The sequence below is a fragment of the Drepanopeziza brunnea genome (genome assembly GCF_022702325.1).
Source record: "Drepanopeziza brunnea f. sp. 'multigermtubi' strain 214-2 chromosome Unknown ctg12, whole genome shotgun sequence".
Lineage (NCBI taxonomy): Eukaryota > Fungi > Ascomycota > Leotiomycetes > Helotiales > Drepanopezizaceae > Drepanopeziza > Drepanopeziza brunnea.
The window spans coordinates 1473754-1486467 of record NW_027094075.1 but is presented as its reverse complement, the minus strand read 5'-3'; the positions used below and the strand labels follow the sequence as shown (position 1 = coordinate 1486467).

The following is a 12714-nucleotide window of genomic DNA, read 5'->3' as shown; positions in this document are numbered from 1 at the left end:
CATAACATTAAAAAAAGCCAAACGAGTCTTTGGGGAGCATAGCATAGCATAGCATAGCCCCCACCAAAAAAATCCATCACCCAAAAGGCGTCCTCTTCTGAATAGAACAGAAATCTTTGTATACCACCAATTGGCCTTTTTTGTCTAGCCTCGGCTTGGTCCGCTTGCGAGCTTCATCATCTTCATCCTCCTCCTCCTCCTCTTCTTCTCCAGCGCTTCGAAGTCTTGAACTGCACGCTGGCTGCGCTTGAGAGGATTCTCTTTCAGAGAACACTCACTTACTTGGGCCGCCACGCCACGCCTCGCCACGCCACGGCATGCATACATGGCCCCTTCCCTTATGGCGGAATTTTTCTGCTCTGGCGGTGCGGACATCCTCGCTGTCCTCGCCGAGAGAGCTGTTCTTGAAAATTTATCCTCGAGCTCCGTGGGGTAGGGCATCCGAAGAACCGCAGTCATCCCACTTCCGGTAGAAGATAGGAGCCAGGCCGGCGCAGGGCTTGCTGGATAAATAGTCTGCAGTTGAGTGGTGTATCTGTATCAGTGGATTTCTAATTTTATCATTACCACAGAGAAAGGAGAGGCCGGATAAGAATTTGGAATGTAGGGAATTGGCCCGCGGGGATATTAGTTAGTTCCTTCCTATGTACTCGCGCTCGATGGTATTGTTGAGATCGGAGGCGGCCGACGACGCGAACAAGTCGACGTTGATGGAAGAATGTTTGAGTCTCTATATTACCGCAATTTCCATGGCGGCTGGAGCGGGGAGAGTTTGCAGCAAACTTTTTTCGCGCGCTGTTGGCGCAGGAGCGGACGATACCTTTGGGCAGGAGCAGAGTTGTCACCATGCAGTCACAACCGAAACTTAGCGAGCGCAAAAAAGGGACCATCATCTCTGCACGTAGATTCACAACATTAATATTACATGTAGAGCTCACTGGGAAATTCAATCGAATTCACACCGAGTGAGTACAATATGTCTAGATTCTGCGCCTCGTATCACGTCCGAATGTCAGCTCAACGAGAACGAATGAAACCATGCAATTTTGTCCGGTTGAGATGTACAGAAGAGGCGATAGAGCCTGACCCCGCCCGCGAGAGTTGTGGAGTATTTACTGGAACTGGAAAACCTTGTGAATGACCTCGGAAGTGACATTGGCAATGTACTCTGCATCTGCCTGGGTGATGTTGTAGGGCGGCGCCAGGATAACATGATCCCCATCGATGCCATCGGCGGTTCCAGTGCCTGGGTATATAGTCATGTTGAACGGTGCCGATATCGCAGTGTTGTGCACCTTTTGAGCAATGCCCATCTTGACAGAGAATGGTTCCTTGGTCTGCTTATCCCTGACAAACTCGATGCCCCAGAAGAGTCCTCGCCCACGGATGTTTCCCACATTGGGATGGTCTCCCAGAAGATCCTGGAGACGCTTCTCGAGGTACGTACCTTGAGTGCGAACGTTCTCCATCAGGTTGTCTTCACGCAGGATTCTCTGGACTTCGAGTGCCGCAGCAGCCTGAAGTGGCATGCCCTGGAAAGTTTGTCCATGGATGAATTGACCGCTGCCATTCAAGAACGCACTGACAACCTTTGGAGAGATGAGTACAGCAGCAACTGGCTGGTAGCCTGCACTGAGACCTTTGCCGACTGCCTGAACGTCAGGGACGACGTCCTCATCCTGCCACGCATGCAGAGTACCGGATCGGCCCATGCCAGACATAACCTCATCCAGAATGAAGAGTGCTCCGTACTTGTGGCAGATATCTCTCATAGCCTTCAGATAGCCTGGGACGGCTGGTACACAGCCCAATGCAGCCCCCACAATTGGTTCTGCTACGAAACCGATGACTGTTTCTGGGCCTAGCTCTAGGAATTTGGCCTCCAGTTCTGCCGCCTTTCTGGCCACGAAAGCAGCGTCCGACTCTCCATCTCTGCATTGTCTGTAGGCATTGCAGGGAGACACGTGATGCACGTTGTCCATGAGGAATGGTTTGTATGGTGCTCTCCTGGCGACGTGTCCAGACATGCCTAAAGCTCCAATGGTATTGCCATGATAAGAGTGCTCGCGGGCAATGAAGTTCACACGAGATGTCTTATTGTCCTTCTCATAGAAGTATTGGCGGCAAAGCTTGATGGTAGATTCCACTGCCTCAGAACCTGCAAGTGTCAGTTTTGAGTATTCGGCTAGGCCATACATAACTGGACACATACCCGAACCGGTCAAGTAAACCCGGGCCATTTTCCCACCCGTGCCATCTATCAACTCCTTACACAGCTCCTCAACGACTTCCGAGGCCCAAAAAGTAGAAGCAAGGTAAGGAATGCCACTGCTCAGCTGGGCTGTCATGGCATCGATGATTCTCTGGTTTCCATATCCCAAGCAAGACACAGCAGCCCCAGATGTTGCGTCGAAGATGCTACGGCCATCCGCAAGCTGGAGGTAGTTGCCTTTGCCGCTCTTGACGACCGGGAATGACTTGTGGAGGTTACGGTCAAGCAGGAATTCGGTCTTCTTCGAACACTCGGGCGAGACTCCGTTGAACGTGGTAAATTCGTCTTTGGGGAGACATTTGCCCTTGACAGGAAGCGTAGAGACCGTCTCGGACAGAGTGAGCTCGGTGATAGCTGATGGAGCCATGATGGAAGTTGGCGAAGGGCCTTGAGGTGTATCTGAGGTGTACTTGAGGTAGACGAAGGGTTGGAGTCAGTCAAAAAGAAGTAGCAGATAGAGTAGATAGCCTTCACACACAAGAGTGATCATATAGAGATATGAAACAAAGGCAGCTGGGTATCGGGACTTTATATTCTCGTGGCGCCTCTTGCATGATACAGACGGAGCGAGCGTGGGACAGAACAAAGGGAAGGAGCATGGATATAAGGGAAAAAACAAATCGACGGATAGTAGCAGAGCAGATTCGGAAGAAATTGGACCTGCGCCACCGGCAATGGCAACGGCAACGGTGCAAGGGCAATATTCACGGCTGGCGCGTGAAATACTGGCCCAAGAGACGATGAGAGGGCTTCCCGAGGAGTGGAATTGGGGACTGGGGACTGGGGACTGGGGACTGGGGATTGGGGATTGGGGATTGGGCAAGGCAACTCCACCCCGGCGGCGCATACAAATGAGATAAATCGGCTGGCTGGCCGGAGGGAGGAGGTCCGAGGAGGTTAGAAGGGGTGGAAGGGGTAGAAGTTATGAAATGAGTGGAAGATGTGGAAGTGGTGAAGAGATGCGTCTTCGGGGAGGGCACTGGGGCACTGGGGCACTGGGGCAGGCACTCGGGCACTGGAGGCTAGGATTTTTAGTTCTGGTCCTGGCCTAGTGGTCGTCGTTCGACAAATTGAGTTTGATTGGTTAGACCAGCAACCCTGGCCTTGTTGTCTCTGATATTCGATAGGTACCGGTACTATATTCGACTGTCGAACTCACTCGGTACCTGACCCGACTATGCGACCCGACCCGACCCGACTCGACTCTACTCGACTCGACTGACATCGACATTGACATTAACATTGACATCCCCAATCCCGGCTGTTGTAGCTGTGGCGGCCACCGTAGCCAGACAGACAGTCAGCTAACAGACAGATAGACAGACAGACGGACGGACACCCAGACACCATCACCATCTAGCACATCTCACCATCGCCGCCAGCCACCACCAGCACCAGACGGCTTTCTTCCCATCGCACCCGTCCCTCTTACTCTCCTTACTCTTCTTCCACCCGCAGTCAGCCTTTCAGATATGCTGCTATCACGATCTGGAGGCACGCAACCGACTGTCGTTGCACTATTGCATTCCTACCAGGGGAATGTGTGTGCGCTCAGGAAATGAAGATGAGAAGTGATGAAGTCGACAGTGAAGACGCATCTTCGTATATGCTGGGCACCACATGTGCTGCTTCTCCCGTCCTGTCCCGGGGCGCATGCGGGCGTCGATCTAGTGGCGGTCGAAACGAACCACTGGTGTGCTTGGGCACTAGACTTGACAGACCTGACTCCCAATCAATCGATTGATACTGTTTAAACGGCCCTGTCTCCGTGCCTACTGTGTCGTGTCTAGACCGTCGCTCGTCGCCGATGCCAATGCCGCGACGCCGACGACTCTTCATTATGGTACTACCCGACCGTAACTCAGCAAAAGCCACGACCCGGTCCCGACTCAACCCCCACTTGCCGAAGCGTAAGCGCGACCGGCATCTACGACTATCTCTAACTAGTCTACCTTTTTTCCTCTTCTCTCTCTCTCTCCTCCAAGTCCAGTCCCAGGTCCAGGTCCAGGTCCATGAGGTTAACACGGAGCAAGAGCTTAGAGCTTCACTAGCCGGCTATGATCGGTAGGTGTGTGTTGGCGATCCAATCGAGGCTCTGCAACCAGCAGCAGATCAGATCAATGCATCCCAGAGCAAGGGTGAATCATGCGTTTTTGAACCACACTGTCTGGCTGGTGCATCGTCTTCAACTCAGATGGAAGTATGAAGCGAAGGATTTTCAGACCGACGGTTTCTATCATCTCACGCGCTTGAGCATCTGTCCCTTGAATCCACCTCATCAACAGTCTGGTAGCCAGGGAATGGGTTTCTCTTGACCTCCAGACCCGAACCGTCAACTACCGAGGATGCGTTATATTTGAGGGGACAGCTCGCGGCATGAGATAGACACTGATCGGAGGCACAACATTCGTCCGAACACCTCGAAGGTCGATACAAAGAAGATCCTGTGCTACCCTTCTCGCGAAACACTCATAGCTCAGGTAGTCAATCGCTACCTGTCATTGATTTATTGGAACTTCTTATCTCATCTGATTCATCAAACTGCAACGGGCTTCCTCGCAAAAGTGGCCTGCTTCTCCTGTCTATTATCATCCTCACGAACCGAAACCTTGCATATGTAGGTAGCTGAGACGGTGCGGTTTCGAGGATCAAGCAACAGGCCAACCATTTTGATACTTTCCTCCTTCAGGGTCATTTATCAGCTCAGCCGACGGGAGAAATCCTACGACTCGTCCCGCACGAGAGCCGCTGTAGCATCAAAAAAGGGTCTGTGACTTTCCCAGCCATCAATGAGTAGAGCTGGTCTTGTCAGATCTTGGACCAGTGTCTACTGTCAAAAAGCTTTCGGATTTCGGATTTCGTATTTCGGATTTCGGATTTCGGGTTACACCTCCAACCGCTGCATCGTAAGCTAGGTCTTTCCTTTAAGCGGGGTCTCAAACGGCCGCTGATGCCCATCTCAGCTTTCGGCATGCCGGGTCAAAGCCGAATCAGTCGCATTTCGTAACTGCAGCAATTATCAGAGCCGACAAGTCTGAAATCGTGTCTTCTGATACTTAATGACTTCGGTAACCAAGGTCCTTGCGGAACTACATTTCCTAAGTCTGATTCTATCTGGGCTCCAGGATACGATTTCACAAACATTACTACTACGAACTTCATCTCAGATAATCAATCTCTCGCGGAGGAAAGGAGGGTGAGTGATGGATGAAGTGCCGGTAGAGGAGGAACTTGTCTTCTGAGGCCGGCCTTGATTGAACTGCTTTGGTAAGCAACAGTAGGTCCTTCTAAAAAAGAGGTACATTTCTGCCCTTGGCCATTGACTGGTTGCTGAAGCAGCTCCAACGAGTTCGCCTGCAGGTGTGCCTGCCGATCCGGGTCGATAATTCATGGGCCAGTCATCTTTTGCTTTCCTGCATGGGAAGCACAAATCTTCTATGTATGGGCCATTCAATGGTACTGAACAATTTTTTGACCAGCTAGATCATTCTCGAAAGTGCGACCACTTGGGTAGGAAAGCAGCATCTGGATTGCCTCTTATTCGACAGTCATCTGATCCGATTCGGACACGCAAGGGTAATGTAGCTGTGTGTAACCACTGTTGGACCAAGCGTGTGGAACTGTCAATCCTTTATCTTAAATAATGGTTCATATGAACGCGAGGAGGTTAGATGGTCCGTCACCATGGCCCATATTTTGAGCAGACTTGGACACATGAAGAAATTTCGATTCCACGGGGATCAATTAGTCACATCTTACCAGGCTACACTTTGAATCATCAAAAGACAGAATATTTCTGATATAACCGCGCTTTCTATTCTCAGATTGGCGATTTTGGCCTGTCATAGGAAGGATGAGCAAGAGAAACAAACAGGCGAGAGACGGAAAAGGTGCAGCATGTTGGCGACCCGAGCATGTTCTCTATTCAAAGAAAGGGTAATCTCGACATTACTATAAACAGAGGGGTTGAGCTAATGTTCGTCTGAGCTCAGAGGCGACTGATTTTCTAAGAGCTCATGTGCTCTGCCAGAGCGGAGCGATGGGGGGACTATTGACAAAGAGACCCGATATGGAGCCCCCCACTTCTATGTAATTTTTTCCGCGATGAGCAAAAATCTTTGCCTTACGACTGACTGTAGAGGATAAAACAATTACGTGGTGGGAATGAAAGCGGTTGAGGGCTATTTGGTGGGAAGTTTGGATTTTGGGTGGGAAAGAAAACAACGCTTCGTCATTAGCCGAGGACCGGCGTATCCTATATTTCCGCATGTCGATATTTAATCGCTCTTAACCCACACTACTTGCCTTTTCCAGCGGCGCCTATGGGGCTGAATGACAAAATAGGTCGACTATCGCAGCCCGAATATGAGCCAAGTCACGTGCATAGGTAAATATTTATTTTCGAGTTTGCCGAGATTCGATACAATCGGGACGACTCTGCCACTTCCAGTGGATGTAAAATTCCCATTCAAATTCGACAGCTGCTTGCTCGTTGCACTTCGTTTGCACAACACATCAGCTGGCTATCGAAGTTGGCTGCAAGTAATAGGGCGGCCTGGTGAGAAAATTTGGTGGGTGCCGTACCGTATTGACGTTGGCGAGGTCTCGGCCAATCAGACACGCTACTGCGGCTCGGTACCGTGCTTCACTTCACTTTTTCGACAGTGATAGTTGAAAAAAAAAGGCTGTTTGTTTGACTTGACCAGTTTCCCCATTCTCCCCATACATACTAAAGTCCACACCCTCCCACGCCCACACTCTCACACACACACACACATACACCTACACATACACTCAGTATCCTCGATTTCTCCTTGGACTCTCAACTGCAGCGTCAACAATACCGCGACCACCACCACCCGCAGCGTGGAGCGATCCACCGGAAGCGATAGAGTTTGGTCTCGATAATAAACACGCGCCGCGTGCACAAGCAGCAATCGCGACAACTCGTCCCTCCACAACAACTACATACAGTACAACCCCCCCCCTCCTCCCCCCCCACACACGGCCGACACGCAAATAATCCGGTCAGCACCGCATCACCGCGTCCAGGCGGATCACAACAATCGCAGTGATTGCTCTCCGGCAGCAACACAGCCAGAGTAGATATAGTCCCGGCCTCTGCAGCCCCAATTCACTTCCACTAAGGTACGTCTATCAGTCTCTCAGTCAGTCTATCAATCAATTAACCCAGGTGACATTGCCGCACCGCACCTCTCTCTCTCTCTCTCTCTCTGCCTTGCCCTGCTCTGCCCTGCCCGCCTCCAACTGACCATGTCTGCGACTTCCAGTCTCGACCGAATACCCTCCAGCGGACACCTGGACGCCCAGCACGAAGGTGCCACCGACACGATGTCTACGAAACGCTCGGCTCGTGCGCGTCGGGAAGTCAATAAAGAAGTCGACATCCCCGACTCCTCGCCCTCCCGCCCCGCAAAGAAAAGAAAGAAGGAGAAGGTGAGTTGGGTCGCATCTCGAGTGCACAGAACCGATGATGCTGATATTTTGTCTTCCCAGGTTGTTGAGGAACCCGTCGAGAAGGATGCCACCCCAGAACCGATCGCCGCCCCGGAGCCAGAGCCCCTCCCCACCGACCGGGCTGGCATCCCTATGGACGACGATAAATTGATCGAAGCCGTCGTACCCTTCCTCCTCATGCCCGAACGTATGGTTCAAGTCGCGGAGGACCATTCCAACGAGAAGTTCAAGGAGAGCGAGAACCAACAAGTCACCGCTTATGCAAAGCTGGCCGGCAAGGACTGGTCTTTCTATGTAACAATGGTCAAGATTGTGCTTGGCCGACCTCCCGAGGGCGAGAGCTCGGTTCCTGCTGGTACTCTGAACGGCGCCGACGAGACGAAGTCTGCTAAGGAGATTGGGGTGCACATTGACCTTGGTCCGAACAAGGTTGTTTCTCGATCGCACGCCGAGATTTACTTCGACTCGGATTCCGAAAGCTGGTGGTTGCTCGTCTGCGGCCGCAATGGCGTCAAGATTGATGATAAAGCCTACCGCCGTGGTGAGCGCAAAGTCCTGGTCAATGGAGAGGTCATAGAGATTGGTGGTGTCGAGATGATGTGGGTCATGCCGACTGCCAACGGCTCCCTTCGGGTCCACGACAAATTCCTACAGAGAGCTGGCCTGATCCAAGCCGCGGACGACGACAAGACCCAGGACGGTTCGATGGGCTCGGCTTCCTCTGGTCACTTCCAAATGCCGAATGGTCAACTGGCCATCGCTCCGGCTCCATATGGCTATCGCCGCCCAGGCACTCCAACAATGTTCGGAGGCAAGATGCCGTATTTAGCAGGGAAGTCTCCCGGATACTATGGTGGCACAATGCTCATGGAACCCAAAGAAACCAACTACAGTCTAGAACAAAACTCGCACATGAAGCCATTGTTCAGCTATTCCCAACTCATCAGCCAGGCCATCCTCGACGCCGAAGGCGAGAAACTCACCCTCGCGGGAATTTATAACTTCATCACTGACAGGTACGCTTATTACCGCGCGCAAGTACCCAGCGGATGGCAGGTAAGTTCAAGTTTCGCGCCCACCGAATTGCCGATCAACAACGCTGATTTTATCTTTACAGAACTCTATTCGTCACAACCTGTCTCTGAACAAGGCATTCGGCAAGGTCGCCCGCGAGACTGATGAACCCGGTAAAGGCATGAAGTGGCATATTGTCCCTGAAATGTACGAAGAGATGGTCAGAACCTGTTGGCGCGGTGGCCGGGGTGGACATCGAGGCTCGCCAGGCACTGGCTCGCCAGCTGCCTTCAGTGGTGCTAGAAAGGATCCCACCCAAAAGACGAAGCGCTCTCCACCTTCTGGTTCGCCTGCCTTGAGTTCGTACCCATCGACCGGCCCCCAAATGACACCCGATCGAGGAGGACCACAACTACCGCGGCCTGCAGAGGAGGATGTTCCAGGCGACGGCAGCCCACTTCCACGACACAAGAGGCCGGCAGGAAATTCGTTCGGTCTTTCGGACAACGCGCCTGGAAGTCCAACTCTCTCCTCGTCAATGGTGCATGAAGACTCGTTCGTAACCCCTGCCCCCCATCGTGTTCATCCCCGTCTTGCTCCTCCAAGCACAGCTCAGAGGCCGAGTCAACATATGCCAACAAGTTCTCCAGCGCCGTTTTGGAAATACGCGGACATCGGCAGCACACCCATGAGGGCTCCGGCATTCGACCTGAGTCCAGTTAAAGGCTCTGCCGGACCTCTTCTCCCTCCAAGCAGCAGTCCTGCTCCTGTCCGTAGAGTCTCCGCCGCTAGTCCCACCCGAAATAGTATGCCTGTGAAGCAAGATATACCCGAAGATCTCGAGGATGACGAGGATCAAGGCTTTGATCTTGCTCGGTAAGCACAGCCTAAAAGCTCCTCTAATATTCACTAACACCTACTGCAGAGGATTCCAGAGCATCAGTTCTTTTCACGCGCCTGCTCCCACTGTCGCTGGCACTGGTCGTCCCTGACAATTTCCACCCGCTCCCTTTCTCTTCGCATTGCGAATGTTTGCGTGTCTAACTTCAATTTCGAAAAAAGGCGTTTGTTGTCGGTTTGCTTGTGCGCATGGATCATTGGAAACATCGTGTTTCTAGAACTCGGTAGGGATGTGGTAAGGCTCATCTTGCCTCGTCCTCTTTCTGCTTTTCCTTCTTGCTACAATGAAGTGTGGTCATCTGCATGGTCGGTCGCAGCTATGGGGTTGTAAAAAAAAACTACTTGCATGGAGTAAATGGAATCAGATCGCGTTGCGTTTGTGTTGCGGTGTTGTTGGTGCAGTGTATTTAAATTGTTGCTTGGTCGTTTGCTTCCGGAGGTGGCTGGCGCTGGTTACATGGATGGGTGAAGAAGCTACAAATGAACAGCGCTTTCTCTCAATTCTAGTCAGACTGTTGCGAATCTAAGAATTGCATATTGGATGGCTTTCTCATAACATCCAACGTACCGCAGACATACTCAGAATCTTGATTCCAAAGTCTTGCCGTGAATTTTCTCCGGCTTGGTTGGTGATCTTGGAAATTTCCTTGTTGCGAGTGGGTGGGTGCTTTCCCTGTGTTTGCAGCTGGTTACGGGGATTCTTAGTCTAGACTCTATTCCAATTTTTCAAATTAAAAAAGTGAGACGTGTATTCACTACTTGATACAACTCAGTGTCTAGCAGAGATCTCTGGCCTGATCAGTGAGTGGTAAAGTTGTCACGACAACTTGACTCGCCAAGTCAGACGTAAACCGACGGCACTTTCATAAGCTATCTTTCAGTCCAATAGCCCTTGGAAACCTAGCGGATTCCACCATCTCAATCATAGCTCAGACTGATATCCTACCACGAGCGAATCCCCTTCACTCGTGCCACCAGCCCTGTCCCCTCATTCTTTGCTGAGCGACGGGACTGCGGGAGGGGCTGTCAGTTTTGACGATGCTGTCCCCTTCGTCTATTGACTAAGGTAAGACGGAGTAGCCTGCCTATGTGGTAAGTAATATTTCACGGCAGCTGCGACGGGGGATTGAGTCTCAATGCTGGATCTGGATCCTCGGGTCTTTGAAATTGTCTGTCGGGGTGGTGGCTAGCTAGCTAGGTAGCTAGCTTGCTAGCACTGCGGTTATTCGAGGGCAGAGAGAGTCAACTGCCTAAGAATAAAATTCGCGACTGAGGTATTGACATCGATGAGCGATTGGTGGCTACGTATGTACCAGGTGGGGAAGGAACTGTATAGGCTGGGCTAGGTCGATATCTGAGGATGAACAGCACTGCTGACAATTGAGATTTCTGATTCAGTGGGTGGGAGTTGGGGGTAGGGTAGGGAGGATATTTGCTTGGGATATGTTACACGACATTGTTGACTTTTAGTCGTTAGGTAAGCGAAGCCTGTGGCAATCTGGATGATTTTAACCTACTCATTTTTTTTAAGCAGGGTTTCGATGGAAAGACTTTAATTATATTGCTGTACTTTCAGGAAGTTTCCAGCCTCCTGAAATATGTTCATGTCTGTGTTGTCACCGACGTTCGGCTTTATTAAGTCTCTCCGAGCTCTCCGAGAAGATACACCTCCAGTCACCCCAGCACGGAAGTCTCTATGGCGGGATTAGTATCTATGGGTTCCCGAGATAAAATTCTATCCATATGCCTCTCGAACTATTTGAAGTCCTAAATCGCCAACAATATATGGTACCGGTCGCGCCCACCGTGAGAGTAACAATATCTCCGACTTCTACCTTCTACAAACCCTGACTGTGAGATGTATGGCCGACAAGGTCGAGAGAAAAAAAGCTGGATTGCTCGCCTATATCACAAGTCCCGCTTCTCCCCAGCACTAGATGCGGCGAAAGCAGTTCAGTGGACAGTAAGCGACTTGCTTCTGTCGCATGTCGAATACAAACCCAAGTCCTAAACGAAGTCAAGCACCATGAGTATGTAACTCTGTAGACAGCAAACACAGCCTCACTGCCAGCTTTCATAGACAGTGGGAGAAGGTAAGAACTAAATAACTCCACGGCGATATGTTTTCTTCAATTGAAATCCTGAGCATGTTATGATTTAGGCTGTTCGTGCCTATGGGCCGATCGTCTTGTGATTGCAGTATTCTGAAGCTATTCGAGCCATGTTGCAACAAGGTATGAGCCAACGCGTCGTAGTCTCATGCAGCAGTCAGCACGAAACCGCTCCGGAGTAGGCTTCTTCTGACCTCACATCCTTTTCTTGAGGTACATGATTTGATGCATAAGAGAAGCAGCTCGGAAAAAGCCTGATAGCTGGAAGGCGGAGCACGCACAAGAGAAGTGAGAGGGGGTCATCCAAAAACGGATTCAGGGTGTCTGTCTGAAAGTCATCGAGGTGAGTAGGACGTCGAAGAAGCTCGACAGCATCTCTGACCATAGGCAACGGCGGGTTTGATACACTACGCGGTTGGTGTGAATAATGATCCTAAATTCTTCAAAGTCAAATTGAGGGCCGTTGCAAAGTGCAAATTTGCCCATCCAGAAATCGCATGACGCTGGCAGGCAGGTAGGTAAGGTAGGTATCAGCATGGAAAGGACATCACCGACACATCTCACGAAATCTACACTCTTGATCATCTCGGAAAGGTTTTCAGTTTCAGGTAACAGTTTATGCCATCCAAGATCTTGAGAATCCATCCAGCGCCTGTGAAAGTAGGTGTTTTTACACAAACCGACCCAGCGGCTCGCACGCACAAATCCCACTACTACCACCGACCACCGACTACCGCCTCAACGAAGACGCCTGAGGGGAGCTCCTGAATCACAACAAGCCCCTCTTACGATTCGGGGCAAACGTAGTAGCCATGGCTTCAGTGGCAAGGCTGGTCGAGCCGATAAAAAAATAGGTTAACAAGAAATTCGAATTTGCAAACAAATAAAATTATGCTAGCTTTCACAGCGCTTAAAAAAATATCAATGCTAGAGAAACGG

At 51.0% G+C, this 12714-nt stretch overlaps 2 protein-coding genes across 2 annotated transcripts; one reads left to right on the top strand and one right to left on the bottom strand.

The window, feature by feature from the left end:
- Window positions 1–1112: 1112 nt before the first annotated feature.
- On the bottom strand, window positions 1113–2639 carry L3040_007142 (uncharacterized protein; the record flags this gene model as incomplete). The annotated part of the gene is made up of 2 exons (XM_007296650.1): window positions 1113–2158; window positions 2213–2639. The coding sequence occupies 2 exons, from the start codon at window positions 2637–2639 to the stop codon at window positions 1113–1115; spliced, it is 1473 nt and encodes a 490-aa protein (XP_007296712.1).
- A 3998-nt stretch (window positions 2640–6637) lies between these two features.
- On the top strand, window positions 6638–9756 carry L3040_007141 (uncharacterized protein; the record flags this gene model as incomplete). The annotated part of the gene is made up of 8 exons (XM_066156166.1): window positions 6638–6659; window positions 7345–7420; window positions 7564–7729; window positions 7790–8806; window positions 8868–9123; window positions 9218–9319; window positions 9415–9640; window positions 9690–9756. 8 exons carry the CDS (start codon window positions 6638–6640, stop codon window positions 9754–9756), a joined length of 1932 nt encoding a protein of 643 aa, XP_066010974.1.
- Between the last annotated feature and the right edge of the window lie 2958 nt (window positions 9757–12714).